Here is a 20,018-nt window from a genome sequence, read left to right on the forward strand (position 1 = left end):
GAGGGCGGGGTTTGGGAGGGGAGGGACTTCGATGCCATAGAGTCCAAGTGCTAACATGGCCATTTTCTTCAGGTGAACTGATCTGTATGGGCTGGAGATCAGTTGTAATAGTGGGAGATCTCCTGCTGGTAACTGGTGGTTGGAAACCCTAGGCCCCATGGAACTGCTCTGTGCAGTTCCGTGGGGCTACACCACCATTTTTGCAGGCGTAAGTGTACACTGGCAAAAGGGGGCGTTCTTGGGGCGAAAGGGTTTAGGGAGCTGACTAGTGTCAGCACGCCCCGGAAACACCTCCTTTGGCACTGGCACGAGCCCCTGTGGTGAAGGAGTGCTGCTGCCAAGGCTGCACCGATGCCCATGCGTGCCACTGCCACGCTGCTCCCCGGCGCTGGTGTAAGTGGTCCGGCAACAGAATTAGTGCCCATTTGCATGGCGCAAGTGGCACTAATGCTGGCACAAGGGTTACGCCGTTTCCTAAACCCATCCCCCCCTTTGGATTGCACTGTAAGAGTACCCATGAGTGCTTGACTACATTGAAGTGGATCATTAGGGTTGCCAACAGACGGAGATCAGTTCACCTGGAGAAAATGGCCGCCTTTGGCCATTGGACTCTATGGCATTGAAGTCCCTTCCCTCCCAAACCCTGCCCTCCTCAGGCTCCGCCCCAAAAACCTCCTGCCGGTGGCAAAGAGGGACCTGACAACCCTAGTTGTCTCATTTCATTACTGTTGGTTATGAAGTGCGTTAACAACTGTATTTTCTGCCATTTCCTGCAGGCCTCTCCAGCTGCGTTAGCAAAAAGCGTGTTGGCTGAAGTTCCAAATCAAGTGGTGGATTATTACAATGGGAAAGGGATTAAACCAAAATGTATGTCAGAGTATGAGTCTTCCAGGACACGAGCTCCTTGAACTTCTCTGGACCCTTTTACAGCGTTCAGAAATGCTACTACTTACTATTGTACTTAACTGAAAATAGCACGTTTTGGTGATTTTTAACTCCCTTTTTTTGCATGTGTAGCCTAAAGGCTTGCAGGTAAAGGTTAAGCAGTTGTATTGTTGGAGACTTTTTACGGAAAAAAAAAAAGTATAACTCTTTACATTACAGCATGTCGCCTTGAAATGAAAAGTTATCTGTATCTGTTTTTTATACAGGTTTGTTGAAATTTTGCTAAATTTCTTATTATCTTTACACTGTAAAGCATTTTGAAACATTTATCGGAAGTTGATAGCCAAAACATCTTTGGGTTTATCTGCTGTGAAATGAAAATGATTTTTCAAAATGGCAGATGCATGGATTGTATTTTGCATGTTCCAAAATAAAAACAAAACTGTTTTGCAGTTGTATTTCTTTCTTTCTTTGCGTCAAATAATATTGCTTAAACGATCACTTCAAATCACTGCAGAAGCACTCCCTGTTAGCGTGAATCCAAGATGAATGTAACAAGCATGACAGCCAGAGATATAGGTCTAAAAGGCACGGTCACTTACTCCGGTTTCTGCCCAGTTTCCTCCCCGTTCCAGCCGGGATTAAATGAACCCGGGCTGGGGGGGAATCTGTACGCATTACCTTTGTTGATCCATGGTGAAACTGTGTGCTGATCCGTCCGTGAAAACAAAATGCAGGAGACACGCACTTCCTGGTCGTTCAGCATCGCCCCCTTCCCCTGGTGATTGGTCGATTCACACTGACCAACGACAGCCTTGCAAGGGGAGGGGTTTGGAGGCGGGCTGGCCGGAAGACTCGGCTCGTGTTTATCTGAGACGAGCCAGGGATAACGGTTTGGCTCCTTGACTGCAAAACCGGGTTGGTTTGGGTCGACACATTGCTCAGCCAGCAGCAAATTAGGTGCTGTTCGTTTGCGAGGATTTGATCCTGGGTAAAACAGGGAATAAACAGGGAGGAAACTGGGCAGAAACCGGAGTAAGTGACCGTGCGTTTTAGACCATAGAAGTCTGGAAAATGTATTGAAGCCTAAGTAATTCACATAATTTCTGTAACAGCAGGAGAATGTAGCTGCTGCAATACTTCCTAACTTGTAGGCCTAAAGTTGCCAGCCTCCAGGTTAGGGTTGTCACCCTCCAGGTGGCACCAGGAGATCTCCTAGAATTATTATAATTGATCTCCAGACAATTAAGAACAGTTCACCTAGAAAAAATGGCTGCTTTGGAGGGTGGACTCTAAGGAGTTATACCATGCTGAGGTCCCTCCCCTCGCCAAACCACACCCTCCCCTAGCTCCACTTCCAAAATCTCCAGGTATTTCCCAACCCAGAGCTAGCAACCTACTCTAGATGGGGCCTGGAGATCTCCCAGAATTACAACTGATCTCAGACTACAGAGATCAACTCCCCTGGAAAAAATGGCTGCTTTGGAGCGTGGACTCTATAGCATTACACCCCACTAGGGTTGCCAGCTTCAGGTTGGGAAATACCTGGAGATTCTGGGGGTGGAGCCTGAGGGGGCGGGGTTTGGGAGGGGAGGGGCTTCAATAGGGTAGAATGCCATAGAGTGTACCTTCCAAAGTGGCCATTTTCCCCAGGTGTCACCCAGAAGTGACATCACATCCTCCCCAAACTCCTCCCTTCCCAGGCACTCCCCACCCCAAATCTCCCAACATGAGGCAGTGTTAGGAACCCTTGTCTATAAGGAACAGCACCTCATTGGAAAAAACTGCCCCCATCATAGAAGGAAGCTTGGCCTGAAATAATATTTTATGAAACTTCTCAATAATTTCTGATGGGACCTAGCCCCCATGGCAGTCATTTTGGTCCAGTCCTCTCTGAGGTAGCTACTACCTGTTCTTAAAATTCTAAAAGTGCCCACAGGCTCAACAAGGTTGGGGACTCCATTGTGCAGCCATCCTATGTGCCATGTTATGTTAATAGCCATACTTGTAGCTTGCTGTTACAGAACTAGGTGGACTACATTTTGGACACATCTGATCATTTGTAACATTCTGTTCTTTTAATTTCATTCACCGCATCGAATTTTATGTGAACATACTAGGAAATCTCTTTTGCATGGCTTTGTTTGACACATCGGATCACGAAAGCTAGTTTTCACATAGGTTCTTGGCTTGCTTCAAGGCCTATGGTTCTGATGCACCTAAACCAGAAGGAGGGCTATACCACACAGCGGGGGGGGGGGGGGGACTGAAAGGACAAAGGTGGTGAGCACAAGAAAATGATGTGCTGGAATGGATTCTGAAACTGCCCAGAGTACCCAACATGTTTCAAATGCCTGTGTTCTCCCTCAAAGAAGACTAAATAACCGCAAACCAGCCAAATATCCACGCAACCACCCCCCTCGCACACACACACACAGTGTTTAGCAATTGTATAACTGGCATATACTTACAATTGTTTGGATGTCAATCCTTCTTCAACATCAGTTTCCACTTAAGAACAGTGCAGGTGTTTTAAATGCATGTAGGAATGTAAGCAAGTTTTTGCAATCAATTTTTCAATGCACACTTTTCTTGCAATGATTGACTTTGTCCTTTGGCTGTTTTTCTGATGTTAAAACAACAACAACAGTGAAGCATTTGCCTGATTTAATCTTACCTGCCAAGCTGCTCTGTGTTCTTACCCAAATCATGTGGCACTTGGCTGTGTCAAGCAAAGGTATTTTGAAGGTAGGGTTGCCATCCTCCAGGTGGTGGCTGGAGATCTCCTGCTATTACAACTGATCTCCAGACAATAGAGATCACCTGGAGAAAATGGCTGCTATGGCATTGAAGTCCCTCCCCTCCCAAACCCCGCCCTCCTCAGGCTCTGCCCAAAAAACCTCCTGCCGATGGTGAAGAGGGACCTGGCAAACCAGTTTGCAGGATGGAGCAAGGCAAGGCAGGGAAGGATGGCCTTTGGCCCCCAGCAGGGGATCCTGAGTACTGCTGGAACATTAGTGCGCCTACAGTTTAGGCTCTCCTCAATCCTGAGAACACTTGTTGGAATGAAGTGCTATTGAAATCGATATGGTGTAGTTCTAAGTAGATGTTTTAAGGACTGAGATCTTGTGGGAGTTTCTGGGAGTTAACACACAGCTACTGGCAAGTTAGGCAGTTGCTTTGTTACAAATCACTGCTCAGCTTTTGAGGCAAGCCTTAACATAGAATTGGCCATCTTACAGCATCAACCAGGGCTAGGGTTGCCAACCTCCAGGTTCGGTTCAGAGCAGTAAAGTAGACTGCATAGGTCACATGGGCTGGTCAAAAACTGCATATGGATAAGTCACTTTTTGTGCATTCATTTTGTGCATTTTCTGGTGCAAAGTTCACGTGACAGAGATTTCTGTGCTCTCGAAATAGCATTTGTTAACTTCAAGATACGAATAAGGAGACAATTGCTCTCGCCACCGCTCCATTCCTCCAAGCAGCCAAGGACTTGGTAAACGAGGCAGATGTAATAGAGAAGGCAGTCACGTGGGAGCGGCAATCCCCATCTGTAGATTTGCTAGAGATATTTTAACATAAAAGACAATCATGTAACTGAGCATCAGTAATGTATGAGGGTGACGTGAAAGAGCGTGTTCAAAGCTTAATGGACTGTAGCTCACAGGATTTTGAAGTGAGATTTGAAATTCATTGTGCCAGATGGAACAACTCAATTTGGGAAGGCATTAAAGGTTTCAGTGATGAGAAGCACTGTGGAATATCTAGACATACGCCACAAAGGAAAGGATTCTTTCCCCTCTTATTTTTCTCTAGCTAGATTTGTCTTTCATTTAAGACTGCCGTTAGGTTGGCCAGGTCAAATACGCCAAGGCAAATGTAAAGGAAATGTGTCATTTCAAGAACGGAAGGTTCTCTGCCAGGGATTGTATCCTATCTTTACAAAGGAAATCGAATTGCCTTTTCAGTAGCTTAAATGCCTTTCTATTACACAGACACTTTCAAATAGAATTCAGAAGTAATTCTCAGAGTTGATTTTTTTTATATATATTAAATGCAGACCTTTTAAACAGGTGTAATCCTAAATAGAGTTACAATTCCATTGAAGGCAATTCTATTGAATTCTATTGAAGGCAATTGTGTCAGAAAGGTGGTAACTCTGTTTAGGACTGCACTGCTAGAAATTCATTAAGTTAGATTAAATGTTTTAGAATTCTAAGTATTTTAAATTAATCTATATATGCAGCTTAGCCCAGGCTAGCCCAATCTTGTCAGATCTCAGAAGCTAAGCAGGGTTGGCTCTGGTTAAGATTTGGATGGGAGAGCACCAAGGAATATGAGGGTCACTAAACACACACACACACACACACACACACACACACACAAGTGGGAACCCACAAGGACTTGCGAGAGGCATATCATTTCCCCTCCTCCAATATTTCCTTTTTCCCTTTCCTGAAAGCACCCATAGACTCTCCCCTTTTCCTGCTTCCCTTTTAGGGTTGCCAGCTCTAGCTTTGGAAATTCCTGGAGATTTGGGGGTGGAGCCTTGGGAGGCGAGGTTTGGGGAGGGGAGGGACCTCAGCAGGCTATAATGCCATAGAGTCCACCCTTCAAAGCAGTCATTTACTCCAGGGGAACTAATCTCTGTGATCGGGAGAACAGTTGTAATTCTGAGTGATCTCCAGCACCCTACTGGATGTTGGCAACTCTAGTTCCCATGGAGGAAATGGCTCCTTTGGAGGGTGGAGTCTGTGGCATTATACCCTTCTGAGGTCCCTCCCCTCCTCAAACCCCACTCTCCCCAGGCTCCACTCCCAAAATCTCCAGGTATTTCCTGACCTGGAGCTGGTAACCCTATCTCCTTCCCACCCAACAGCAAACCTATTTTATTTGCCCCTCTGTCTTAAGCTCCCCACCGTCCAGTAGGGTTGCCAGGTCCCTCTTAGCAATTGACGGGAGGTTTCAGGGGCGGAGCCTGAGGAGGGCGGGGTTTGGGGAGGGGAGGGACTTCAATGCCATAGAGTCCAATGGCCAAAGTGGCCATTTTCTCCAGGTGATTTGATCTCTATCAGCTGGAGATCAATTGTAATAGCAGGAGACCTCCAGCTAGTACCTGGGGGTTGGCAACCCTATTCTCCAGCCTAAACTTAGGAAAACTGTAGCCCAGTTTTGTGACGACAGCCACCAGGCCAGGCCCATTTGCATGGTAGGGAACCCTCAAGGACCACAGGGGTGGCACCTCACTTTCCCCCTCCCCACATTATTTCCTTTCCCTTCCCCACCTCATTCTCTCCTCTGCCATTCACCAACCCCCTCCTACACAAGAAGCCAGCTGGGTGATCTTGGGCAAGTCACAACCCTCTTAGAACTCTCTCAGCCCCACCTACCTCACAGGGTGTCTGTTGAGGGGAGGGGAAGGGAAGGTGACTGTAAGCCGGTTTGAGTCTCCCTTAAGTGGTAGAGAAAGTTGGCATATAAAAATCAACTTCTTCAGCCATGTTTATTATTTACTTACTTACTTCATTTTTACACACACCCTTTCTTCACAGTGGGTACCAAAAACAGTTTACATTATTCTCCTCTCCTCCTTTTTATCCGCACTGCAACCCTGTGAGGTAAGTTAGGCTGAAAGTATCTGACTGGTCCAAATTAACCCAGAGAGCATCTACAGCAAGATGGGGATTCGAACCTGGGTCTCTTAAACCCTACTCTGAAGCTCTAACCGCTATACCACACTAGCTTTCATAGGGTGGCTGCTTTAGAACAGTGGCAAGCAGCCAGGCCTAGTTAAGTCATGTAAGTCAGGAGGTATCAAGTCACCCAGAGGTTGCTGCCAGACCTAGGTTTGCCAACCTCCAGGTGGTACCTGGAGATCTACCAGAATTAAAACTGAACTCCAGATGACAGAGATCTGACCCCCTGGAGAAAATTACTCTATGGCATTATATCCAGCTGAGCCCCCTCCCCTTCCCAAACCCCACCCTCCTCCGATTCCACCACAAAATCTTCAGGAATTTTCCAACCTGGAGCTGGCAACCCTAGCCAGACCTAGCCCCAATGAGTCCTCCTTCAAATGTTAAAATAAGTCTGGAAAGAGCACTGCCCACTCCCTCTGCCTCTTACTGGCAGAACCACACCTGGAATCTGTGGTTGCCTAGCAACAGCCACTGAGGGAACCTGTTGCTTAAAGCTACAGATGCTCTGTTTACCTTTGGGGGGGTTTTAAACCTCCAGTGCATTTTTTAAAAAAATATTTCACATTTTTCTGCAATCCCAGGGCATTTTTCAGATCTGCAGAAAGATCTGCCTTCCCCGGTCACAGCTCCAGTCACCAGATTTAAGTATCCTCAGATTTGGCCAACTTCACTATTAGTGTGTTATTGTGTGTACACACTCACAACGAAGAGTGGACACTGGTGAGATACACTGGGAGCAGCCAGAACTTCTATGAGTGGCCAACAGCACACAGGCCCACCAGCTTTGTCTCTTAGGCAGAGAACTGAGCCTTGTGTGCTAAGCAAATGGTCTAGCGTGCCACTGCTCAGCAAGCATGCTAGGGGGTGCCTGCCACTAGAATCAGTGCTAGCTCTTTCTGGTATGAATCTCCCCTCCCCGCTAACCAGAGCAACTTCTCCTCATCTGTTCTTACAGGTTCTTACAGCGTGGTGTAGTAGTTAAGAGCAGTGGTTTGGAGTGGTGGAGTCTGATCTGGAAAACTAGGTTTGATTCCCCACTCCTCCACATGAGCGGCGGAGCTAATCTGGTGAACTGGATTTGTTTCCCCACTCCTATACATGAAGCCAGGTTGGTGACCTTGGGCTAGTCACACACTCTCAGCCCCACCTACCTCACAGGGTGTTTGTTGTGGGGAGGGGAAGGGAAGGTGATTGTAAGCTGGTTTGATTCTTCCTTAAGTGGTAGAGAAAGTCGGCATATAAAAATCAACTCTTCTTCTTCCCATTGAGCTCTTCATACCTGGCTTTTATGTAACAGTCCTGAAGATCTCTCAACTGTATCAACTGAAACTAAATGCCTTTTCTGTCAGGAAAAAAAGTATTACATTAGCACACAGTGTGAAAAAAAGTTACACCCTCATTTCCTCAGTCCTTTGCTTTGGGGAAGAATGTAAGAGATATCCTTACTCTTTGCTTGAAAATGTGATTATAGCTTGAAACTATTTCCTTCCATTTGAGACTTTGTGTATACAGTGCACACCTAACTGATCACATGTAAGGCAATTTATAATATGATTCCGTTTTGATCTTTGCAAAGTTGCAACTATGCTACCAGGAAGAGGGTTGGGTTGTGCCCATTAGTCTGATAATGACCCAGGGATTTAAAAAAAGAAGAAAAGCATCCTGATACACAGAGGACTCCTACATAAATGTGGTAAGATTGTCAGGATTTATTCATTTATTCAGTTATACCCCATCTTTCTCTCCAATGGGGGCTCAGAGTAGCATACATTTTTCTCTTTTCCTAATACTAGTCATGATGCATACCTATTCTCTCCAGGATCAGAGGCGCATGCCTATCATATTATGTACTTTGGAACAAAGGCAGGTCAATGCTGCTGCAGTTGTCTTGTTTGGGGGCTTCCTGGAGGCACCTAGTTGGCCACTGTGTGAACAGACTGCTGGACTTGATGCGCCTTGGTCTGATCCAGCAGGGCCTTTCTGATGTTCTTATTAGGACGAGAGTGTCTTGCTGTTGCTGAAGTCACCCAGGAAGCCTTAAGTGGAGGGGAAATTTGAACCCAGGTCTGCTGTGCCTAGCCCAGCCTGAGCAACTGATAAAATACAAGGAGGGGCAACTGATAAAACACAAAATAAAAATATCGCACTTATGAGATGGGTGAGGTGAAGCCGCACGTTTCGTGCTCTTCTGTTACCGCACTGGGTATTCCCAGCGATGTATTAAGAGTTTGAAAACGTTATAAAAAATACTGTTTGCACTTTCTACGTATTCCCAGCGATGTATTAAGAGTTTGAAAACGTTATAAAAAACACTGTTCGCACTTTCTATGTATTCCCAGCGACGTATTAAGAGTTTGAAAATGTTATAAAAAATACTGTTCGCACTTTCTATGTATTCCCAGCGATGTATTAAGAGTTTGAAAACATTATAAAAAATACTGTTCGCACTTTCTATGTATTCCCAGCGATGTATCAAGAGTTTGAAAACGTTATAAAAAATACTCAGTGGGTGGCCGTGTTAGTCTGTTTGCAGTAGTCAAAAAGGGCAAGAGTCCAGTAGCACCTTAAAGACTAACAAAACCAGAAAATATTTTTGTTAGTCTTTAAGGTGCTACTGGACTCTTGCCCTTTTTGACTATAAAAAATACTGTTTGCACTTTCTATGAATTCCCAGCAATGTATTAAGAGTTTGAAAACGTTATAAAAAAATACTGTTCGCACTTTCTATGTATTCCCAGCGATGTATTAAGAGTTATTCCCAGCGATGTATTGAGTTTGAAAACATTATAAAAAATACTGTTCGCACTTTCTATGAATTCCCAGCGATGTATTAAGAGTTTGAAAACGTTATAAAAAACACTGTTCGCACTTTGTTTGGCCCCGTTAGCGGTGAAGACGTCTTCCAACCATTTATAAGCCGTGGGATCCAAAAACCCTTTTAAAGCGACGTTTTTTTTTACAACGTTTCCAAACTCTTAATACATCGCTGGGAAGACAAAGTGCGGCGAGTCTTCCCGCGGTTCGGCGGCGCTGGGCCACACGGCGCTTCCTGCAACTTCCAACCAGCAGGGGTCGCTCTCCTCGCCCGCGCCTTCTTTCCTGCCGCAGGAGCGCCCGGGCAGAGGCTGTCCCGTCCCACACGAGAGTTCGGCCTCTTCATCATTCGGGACGGTCCGCCCCCTTTTTCCTCCTATAACTTTTTTTTGGGGGGGGGCATTAACAGGCGGGGACAGAAGCAAGGAAAGAGCCTCCTGGCTCTGCGGCCTTTCCCTGACCGGCCGGCCCGAGCAACGGCCGGCGACGCTCCTAGGAACGAAAGTTGCCCGGAACTGACTTTCGCGAGCGGCGAGGGAAGCGTTTCCCAGCCGGGCGCCTTTCTGCCGCGCTGCGCTCCTGGTCCGGCGAGGGACGCTTCGGGAGGGTCATGCCGGGCGTGGGGCTTCTGGGCCGGCTGGGGTCGCGGCTGCTGTCCAAAGGACGTCGTGGCTCGGTTGTCGTGGCAACCGAGGCAGGAGCTGGGAGTCGGTGGGTGCGCGCGCGCGCCAATCCCTTCCCCCCCCCCGTCCCCTCCGACCGTTACGGTTAACGGAGCCTTCCCCTCCCCCGTCGTGGCCCCTTTAGCACCGGTATCCGGCTCCGGAACCGCAAAGGTTTCCTGGTCTGATACCCCCTCCACGTGGTCTGCCTCCCTATACCTATTACCTGACAACTCCTCGTCTCTGTAGAGCTTTTTGCTTGGCTAGATTGAATGCTAACCCTTCTATGGTAATGTGTGTGTGTGTTAAGTGCCGTCAAGTCGTTTCCGACTCATGGCGACCCTATGAATGAAAGTCCTCCAAAATGTCCTATCTCTGACAGCCTTGCTGAGATCTTGCAAATTGAAGGCTGTGGCTTCCTTTATTGAGTCAACCCATCTCTTGTTGGGTCTTCCTCTTTTCCTGCTTCCCTCAACTTTTCCTATCATGACGGTCTTTTCCAGTGACTCTTGTCGTCTCATGACGTGACCAAAATACGACAGCCTCAGTTTAGTCATTTTAGCTTCTAGGGTCAGTTCAGGCTTGATTTGATCTATAACCCACTGATTTGTTTTTTTGGCAGTCCACGGAATCCGCAACACTCTCCTCCAACACCACATTTCAAAGGAATCTATTTTCTTCCTATCAGCTTTCTTCATTGTCCAGCTTTCACACCCATACATAGTAATAGGGAATATGATGGCATGAATTAATCTAGTCTTGGTGGCCAGAGTCACATCCTTACACTTCAAAATCTTTTCTAGCTCCTTCATGGCTGCCCTTCCCAGTCTCAATCTCCTTCTAATTTCTTGGCTGCAGTCACCCTTTTGGTTGATGGTGGAGCCAAGGAATAGAAAGTCTTGAACAATTTCAATTTCCTCATTGTCAGTCTTAAAGTTCTGTAATTCTCCTGTAGTCATTACTTTTGTTTTCTTGATGTTCAGCTGCAGTCCTGCTTTGGCACTTTCTCTTTTAACTTTCTATGGTAATGCAGGGCAGAATTCTGAATATACCATACTCAGACAGGATCCGCCCTTGCTCTTCTGGCTCTCTTGACTCATTAGCCCAGGCCCTTTTGGAAGGCCGCTTTTACGAGGAACTTCGATCGCACTATATTTCCCCCCTTTTAACATACAAATCCAATGCCTCTGTGACCGACATAATGCCTTTTTTACTAAGCGACAGGGACCCCAAGGCTACAAGGTCAGTGGCAAGGTTTGTTTCAGTCCTTCTATCCCTCCAACACTAGGTATAGGCTGCTCAAGATCAATGGATCAAGGAGCTTCTAAGGGATGAAAGGAAAGGAAGGTATGATACGGGGCGTGTACCGAATAAGGAGCCATCTGCAGGCTGCGGAGGTGATGTCGTCTAACGTTAAAGCTGCCCTGATGAATTTGTCTTTAAAAAAGTTCAGGAAGGCGTTTTCATTGGGAAGAGGGGAATGGCGGGGAACTTCTGCCACACTGACCACCTGACAGATGGTGTTTATCCAAGTGTGTCGCTGCTGTCAGTCGCGTAAATTGCTTTCTAGGGAGATCCATTTCAAGGCCAAAATTTGGCTGTGCCGTTTCTTGCATTTTCCATTCTCATTCCGTTTAGTTGATACATTGAGGTTAAAGGCTCAAGAGCACTTTCTGACTTAATTCGCTTTAAGCCGTTTATAAATCGTATTTTCTCTGTGTTTAGTTGATAATGAAAGCTTCTTTTTGTAGTGAAATGCAGTGATTCCCTCGTCACAGAGTGAGTGTTCCTGGGGGGAAGCTTTATTTGTTGAACATTTTCTTTGAATTGAATTGGGGGGTTCATTGAGGCTGCTGGAACTGGGTCATGGCCATGCGTGGTGTTTCCTGAGTTCCCCCTTATTGACTTTGAACAATGGCAGTTTATCAATCCTTGGCTGTGTGTCGATGCCTTTTCTTCCCAGTACTTTAACATTGAATCTTTTCGTTCCCCCTACCCATCTTGCATGCTCTTTCCTTTTAGTTTTGTGATATGGGGATGAGCGGGGGTAGGGAACACACACAAAGCTGCCTTATGCAGAATCAGACCATCAGGGTCAGTGTTATTCACTCAGACTAACAGTCCGCTGCCTTAGGCAGAGGTCTTTCACAGGGCGTACTACTTGATCCTTTTCCTTGGAGATGCTGTAGATTGAACCTGGGACCTTCTACATGCCAAACCCATGCTGTACCACAGAGCCACCACCCATCTTTTAGAAGCTACATCTCAAAATGTGATGTGTGAAACAGCCCTAAGGCTGTCCTGTTGTGCATTCAAACTTTTATTTAAAAATAGCTTACATTCTGGAAGTTTAGCCCCGAGAATGAAAGAATCAGCAATGGGTTTTAGACAGATTAGTGGAGGGAAGTCTGTCTGTAGCTACTAGCCACTATGACTAAAGGGGACATCCCCATCCTTTGAATACCAGTGCAAGAAGGCAACCTTAGGGCCTTTGTGACCTGTTTATTGCTTTTCCTGGGCAACTAGTTGTCTACTGTGTACAACAAGATGGTGGATTTGGCAGCACACTGATCTGATCGCACAGGGCACCTCTTATGATGATCTTCTTATATCCAGCCCCTTACAGCTGCACTCCACCATAAAGTTCTCAGGCTGCAGCCCTCCCTCCAGTATAGACGTTGGAGTCCAAGCAGTTCTATGAACAACTGGACCATAGTTTGACAGTTCACATAAGATACTGCCTTATTTGTAGCAGCACCATCTCTTGAACACATGAACACACATAAAGCTGCCTTATACTGAATCAGACCCTTGGTCCATCAAAGTCTGTATCGTCTACTCAGACCCGTAGCAGCTCTCCAGGGTCTCAGGTGGAAGTCTTTCACATCACCTACTTACCTATTTTCACATCACCTAGTCCCTTTAACTGGAGATGCTGGGGACTGAATCTGGGACCTTCTGCATGCCAAGCAGATGCTCTGGCACTGAGCTACAGCCCTTCCCCTTCTTGCTGCAGTGAAATCCTGGAATAAGCTCTGCCTTAGCGCCAGCCTAGGGATGTCAATGGGCATACACATATACACACAACACACCAGCACAAGTAGCCCTAAATTCTCCCTCCTGGGTCAGGCATACCTCTACTCATTCTCAACCAGCAGTAACTGGTCCTGGAGCAGTTAGGGCCCTAACACAGAGTACTGTGAAGATGTGCAGGTATGTCACGTTCCACCTTTGCCACCTTGCCCTTAATGGTTTGAGATGCACTGCAGGTACACCTACATGTCAAGGCATCTCAACGTGCTCCTGTCGTTTCATTGATAGTCTTCCATTTGAAGGCTGTCAATTGAGCAATGCATTGATAATCATTAAAGGAGGAATACTCTACTGACACAGTAGTTATCAGACCTCTGCTTTTCCCATTTATTGTGTTGGTAGTGTGCAGGTGCAAGTTATGAAATGTGACCCAACTTTGTTAGTAATTGTGATGATATTTTAAAGATAATAGTCAGGATAGCAGCAGTGAATGCTAGGTGATGATGAGAATGCTGCCCTGTGTGTCATTCGCTGAAACATTTTTGTCTTCTATTTGGAAGGTGTCTGTGGCGTGTGATAACCAGGCATATTGTTAACAATGTCACATGGTGGGATGAGCACCTTTCAGATGAGAATACCAAGTTCCTGAAGAAGTTAACAGCAGAGGAATTCAAAACTCAAACAGCTAGTAAAATGTGTCCGCTGAAAGATGAGCCCTGGCCTTTGCACCAGTGGGAACCAGGTTTGTATATAACATGACCAGAGGCAAGTTTTTTGCCACAGAACGGTAGTTCATGAAAGTTGGCAGGGGTTTGCAAAGCTTTTGTTAACATCCTTTCTCAAAAATCCCTCTGAACTCTTGCATTATTCACATGATCCTCATGATGCACCTGTGCTGTCCCTTAAAAAAATCAGAAGTGTTTTGTCGGGCACATTTTCCTTTGTGTAACAGTTGCTTTATGTGTTTTGCACTTAAGTTCACAGAAGTCACTAGCTTACAAAATAATTAAAATATGGCAATTTAAAAACCACTTTCTTTTTTTTTAAATTGTACCGTTTCAGACCTTGGAAAACACAAGTTTAAAATTTTTATCTGTTCTGGGACAGCAAAATTAAAATTACAAGAAAACCCCTAAGGCGAGAAATATTTGATGAATTTCAATAGAGTTCTCCTTGATCTAAATTTTAAGGGTACCAGCTGGCTGAGGGTATAGGAAACCATGGTATATTTCTTTCACTTTTACCTGCAGGGTCCCAAAGAGTTGGCGTGATTGCAGTAAAGTTGGGAATGATGCCACTATGGACCAAGAATGGTGAAAAACTTCCTGTCACGTTACTTCAGGTACAATCCAATCATACATTTTAATGAAAATACATTTTTAATGGAAATCATACACTTTAATGAAAAAAATTGTGCAGTCCTCACAAAATCCAAAAACAACATCTGTATGATACCTTTTATTGGAATCAGGTGAGTTGATTGAAGAAAGGGCACAATGTTTTTAGTGAGAAAAGAGGCACCAGTAACTTCCTTTCTGGATGCCATCCTACATATGTCTGTCTTTTATATTTATAAACCTTTTTTTAAGAATACAGATGAGATGATCCAGGACAGTTGTGTGATTCTTTGAAGGCGAGAGAAATTCTTTTGGATTCTAGTATCAAATTAAAAATAGTATTGGATTTCTTCTAGCTTGGTCTGGACCTCTTGTGTTGTTGCCAATACAGCATCTTGATTCTGTACTTACGGTGTGTCTACTAGCGAAATAGAAAATGAACACAGTGAAATAGTGTCTGGTGGCACCTTAGAATTGATTCCAGCATAAGCTTTTATGCGTTCACCTCATCAGATGTATATAATAAATAAGTGCATTACTATTAAAGGTAAAGCTAGTCCCCTGTGCCCCATGGCGCAGAGTGGTAAGCTGCAGTACTGCAGTCCAAGCTTTGCTCATGACCTGAGTTCTATCCCGACGGAAGTTGGTTTCAGGTAGCCGGCTCAAGGTTGACTCAGCCTTCCATCCTTCCGAGGTCAGTAAAAACCTTTAACTAGTCCCCTGTGCAAGCACCAGCTCAATTGCTTGCACAGGGGACTAGTTAAAGGTTTTTACTGACCTTTTACTGAAAGCAATGACCCATTGGGTGATGTTGTATCACAACGTTTACTAGGCAGATTTATTTTTGCGGGGTGGTTTGCCATTGCCCAGTGGTCTATACTTTACCCCCAGCAAGCCGGGTATTCATTGTACCGACCTTGGAAAGATGGAAGCGAGTCAACCTTGAGCCGGCTACCTGAAACGACTTCTGTCGGGATCGAACTCAGGTCGTGAGCAGAGCTTTGATTGCAGTACTGCAGCTTACCACTCGGCGCCACAAGCACAGAAAAATGATTATGTTTGCCTGTCATCATGAACCTGCATTAGTCATTTGACACACAAACCATCTGAGAAAAAGCTGTCTTCTATCTAGTCACTTCTAGGTGTTTCTTTGTTTGTCAGACCTGTTGCTATTTATAAGGGCCAGTCCATGAAACCTTGAACCAATCAGGAAAATTGCTTACAAGGCAGTCAGAACCTGCTTCTGGTTTGTTAACAGACTGTAGACTGTGTTGAAACTGAAGAACCAACAATAATATAAGGTTTATCATCAGCACTCCATGAATGTATTGGAATTCATCATGGGTGTGTAAACTATTAAAGTAATAACTTCTCAAGTGGTTGAAAGGCTGCAGCACATGCAACATAAAATCACATTAATCAGTGACATTTAGTAATAGTTGGCTGTTTGATTAATCAGTCTGAATTTTGAGATCTTTTCCATCTTTTGAAGGTTCAAGACTGCCATGTTTTAAAGTATGTCCCAAAAGAAGATGGTGATGGAAAAAAAACTTATCTATACGTGGGAGGAAGAAATGTGTCTCCATTTCAAGTAAGTCTACTACTGTGATGCTGTTCTGGCTAGAATTTTCATTAGTCTCAATTTAAATACTTCTCTCAAGTGTAGTAAGAGTTAAGCGAGGTGCCTCTCTGTGTATTTTAAACCCTTGTCCTTTTTTATATGTGTATGTATAGATTTGCCATAATTTCATGATCTTTGATATTTCTATCCTGGCTCCAGTAGCATTACCAATATTTATTAAGAAGAATTTGTGAAGAAAGGACAGTTCTTCTGGAACCTTACAGCCAAAATAGATGAAACACTAGGAAGTCTGTGACTGGATTGCCAGTATTTTGGGTTGGAAAATGGCAAGTCATATAGAGAGTTAAAATAACCCCGCTGTGCCATGCCCATGATCCAAATTGGGAGCCTCGCATCGGCTAATGATTAATAAAATATGCTCAGGAAGTTCAGTTGCATGACTTCTAGCATCTCATCTAGTCTGGCCTTAACTCTTTTAGTACATTTGTATCCTGCCCTTCTTCCAAAAAGCCCAGGGTGGTATCTGTTGTTCCCTCTTCCCATTGGATCCTCACAGCCTGTTAAGGGAATTAAAGGGGGGTGTCTCCTGGTTTTAGTGGGGAATTTAGCTACGGAGACACTTAAAGCACTATGATAGGTTTTCAAGCCAATTCTTGCCCAATGTATACGAGGTATGAGCAAATTGGTGGAAACAGCTTTCAGTAAAGGAACATTTGTGTCCAAAGAAAGTGTTTTTATTAAAGGAATTTAAAGGGGTACAAGCACACACAAAAACACAATGTAAAGGCATACACAAGGTCTATAGGTATAAGGGATAGAGGGTATTTGTAACTACCTGTCCAATGAGGAAGAGGACGTCTTGGGGAGCAGCTGCTTGGAGCGATCTCTTGCTAGGAAGAAGCTGCACAGCAGAAGTGTGGGGCACAACGTCGCTAGCCACTGTACTCGCGTGTACAGTCCTTTCCTTTTGAGTAGCGCTGGTTGTTACTTGTCTCCACACAGCTGCCTCTATCTGGACCCTCGCTCCCTGGAACAGTACCGTATATACTAGCGTATAAGCCGAGTTTTTCAGCCCAAAAAAAGGGCCGACCGCGCGCCTGGGCGCCTTCCTCCGGCCGGGAGGGGCCTTCCTGCGCTGGCAGGAGGCGGCCGCGCCGCCGCCGACCACGCGCCTGGGCACCTTCCTCCGGCTGGGAGGGGCCTTCCTGCGCTGGCAGGAGGCCCCCGCCGGCCGCGCCGCCGCCGGCCGCGCGCCTGGGCGCCTTCCTCTGGCCGGGAGGGGCCTGCTGCCGGCCCAGGAAGGCCGCGCCGCCACCACCGATTCGCCGCCTCTCCCGGTAAGTAGGGGGTTCAGGGGCTCTTCCCCCTCCCCCCCTTGGATGGCACTGGGGTCGAGGTGGGTTGGGGTGGGTCGGGGGGGCCCGGGAGGCCGTCGGGAGGGCGACCTGGGGAAGAGGCCCTGCGCTCTAAATTGGCGGCCGCCATTTTAGAGCGCAGCATTGCCGGTAAAGGGAATTTCTTATTGACCCTTGGCTTATACGAAATTCCCTTTTCTGGCCTCAAATTTGGGGGGTCGGCTTATACTCGGGTCGGCTTATACCCGAGTATATACGGTAAATATATTTCCCCTGGGAACCTTTAATCCTTGTGTCCACCCCCTCATACCTGTGCTTTCTTAGTTCTCTGCATGTATTGGGATTTGTGTGAAAATGTGTAAACGAATTTGACTATTTTTTATAAAAACCCTTAAAATTCACAAAACGCTTCTTTGTTGGGAACCTTGCCTCCTGGTGCATCATCCCCATAAAATGTGGTATTAAAGATCCCCATGCCAACCTCTTGCAAAGCTCTACCAGTCTCCAGCTAGTTTCCCCCACTAAAAGGAAACCCCAGTGTTTGGCGTAACAGACCAACCCTATGAGGTAGGTTAGGCGTTGAGAGAGTAATGGAAGAATTTAAAGCTGGGTCTCCCAAATCCTAGTCTGACATTACCGCTACACAATACTGTGTCCAATTACCCCCAGATCCCATCACTGTTAACACCATAGCTTATGCAAGACGCTTTTGTTTCCTTTTTAAAAAGGACAGTTTTGCACATTATCCTGTTAGATTTCACAGGCAATAATGCACATTCTCATTAAGAGTTCTTCCTGTGTGTGTTTGAATAAACATTTTCTTTCCAACATGTACTTTGTTGTTTCCATATCCACTATCTCAAAAGTGTGTTCAGCCGAACCTGTTTTGTGTATTATAGGAAAATGAAATCTCCTGCATTAATGTTGCCTTTTGCTTTCTGGTAAGAAGCTGAGACACACTTACTGCTCCTGTGCCTTTTAAAGTGGTCGGACATGTGGCACCTGGAGTTTTTTCCAGCCAACAGTGAAATGGATGGGGAAAATTGACCTGATTTTTCTCGTATGTGTAGTCTCTGTTAAAAGTCACCGGAGCAAGGACAATAAAGCGTTGGCCGTCTGTAGCACCCATGTCGTCTTTTTAAAACAAAACAGCTTTTTTGGTACTTCATAGCATTCCAGGCTTGCCTGTAAAGAGACCGTATATGATATATCAGTAAATAAGAACATAAGAAAAGCCATGCTGGGTCAGACCAAGGCCCATCAAGTTCAGCAGTCAGTTCACACAGTGGCCGACCAGGTGCCTGTAGGAAGCCCACAAACAAGATGACTGCAGCAGCATTGTCCTGCCTATGTTCCACAGCACCTAATATACTAGGCATGCTCCTCTGATCCTGGATAGAAAAGGTATACATCATGACTAGTATCCATTTTTACTAGTAGCCACGAAGAGTCCTCTCCTCCATGAACATGTCCACTCCCCTCTTAAAGCCTTCCAAGTTGGCAGCCATCACCACATCCTGGGGCAGGGAGTTCCACAATTCAACTATGCGTTGTGTGAAGAAATACTTCCTTTTATCAATTTTGAATCTCTCACCCTCCAGCTTCAGCAGATGACCCCACGTTCTAGTATGAGAGAGGGAGAAATAACCTTGCGTGCTGCCATATTAATTCATTGAGATGCACTGCATCATAATGAGTAGAATATCTGCGTGGTCTGGGAATATCTTGCTTGGAATCACTGCTCGGCCATGAAATTCATCGAGTAACTCAGGACTACCTTGTAGGGCAGGTTGTGAGGATGAAAGGGGAACAGCTGTAACTTTGCTGCCCTAAATCTTTGGTGGAAAAGTGAGATACAAATGTTACTTGCCATTGACTTGGAGTCCCAACCTCAATAATTGCTAGCCCATGGAGGAAAGTGAGTATCAAAGGGTAGCTAAAATATGGCTTCACTGTACTACATAGCATACATAGTCTGTGCCAGTGGGCATCTCTGTCAAAGGACAGAATTATATAGCCTGAACTGTGGGGCGATGGTCTTACCAAAGAGTCTGTGTTCCTTATTTCCTGTTGATCTTAAATAAGCTGTCTTGCCTGAAAAATTTGACAGCTGTTGTGTTTTACAAATCGAGTCTCTAATGTAATCAACATGGAGATTTATTTATCTTTTAAACATTCATTGCTCGTTTTCAACGCTGCCATGTGTGGAGAAGAGTTCTCTCCAGATGAAAGGTTTTAGGATGAAAAATGAACTAATTGTTGGGTATGGATAGCTCATCTCTTCCTTAAAATTAATGATACTATAAAGCTTTCTCCGGCAATCTCTTGGAAAAAAATAATAATTACTTTTTAAACAGCTGTAGCTTAAACTAGAATTATGGAAATTTTTCAAGTAGTAGGAGTAGGATCCCAGGCAGAATGGTTAAGAGGTACGGTAACCAGGTTTACCCAAGTCTCATATTTCAACATGATCTATGGTCCCGTAAAACCATCTCTGCCCCCTCTTGCAGAACTAGCTGTTCATCATTTTGGGAGTGGGGGGGGAGTTGCTCTGTTCCAGCAGCAGGAGATGCAGGAATGTGTCCCGCTGTGTAGCGACCTTGTTAAGGGACCCATGACTGATAGCAAGAGGCACCAGATGCCTTTCG

The 20,018-nt window shown here is 45.4% G+C and overlaps 2 protein-coding genes across 2 annotated transcripts in view; both read left to right on the forward strand.

Annotated features, from left to right (window-relative positions):
* The window catches only part of CPNE4 (copine 4), a 185,957-nt gene extending 184,623 nt beyond the window's left edge, over nt 1-1,334 (forward strand). The window contains exon 15 of the mRNA XM_056856978.1: nt 777-1,334. Within this exon, the coding sequence (XP_056712956.1) occupies nt 777-908 (132 nt within the window). The 3' untranslated portion in view covers nt 909-1,334. The remainder of the gene's footprint in view (nt 1-776) is intronic.
* Nucleotides 1,335-10,011: 8,677 nt separating this feature from the next.
* Nucleotides 10,012-20,018, forward strand: part of MRPL3 (mitochondrial ribosomal protein L3) — a 35,779-nt gene continuing 25,772 nt past the window's right edge. Inside the window, exons 1-4 of the mRNA XM_056857065.1 lie at nt 10,012-10,112; nt 13,657-13,838; nt 14,347-14,438; nt 15,926-16,024. Of these exons, the coding sequence (XP_056713043.1) occupies nt 10,012-10,112; nt 13,657-13,838; nt 14,347-14,438; nt 15,926-16,024 (474 nt within the window). The remainder of the gene's footprint in view (nt 10,113-13,656; nt 13,839-14,346; nt 14,439-15,925; nt 16,025-20,018) is intronic.

This window comes from Euleptes europaea, chromosome 11, assembly GCF_029931775.1.
Source record: "Euleptes europaea isolate rEulEur1 chromosome 11, rEulEur1.hap1, whole genome shotgun sequence".
Taxonomy (NCBI): Eukaryota; Metazoa; Chordata; class Lepidosauria; order Squamata; family Sphaerodactylidae; genus Euleptes; species Euleptes europaea.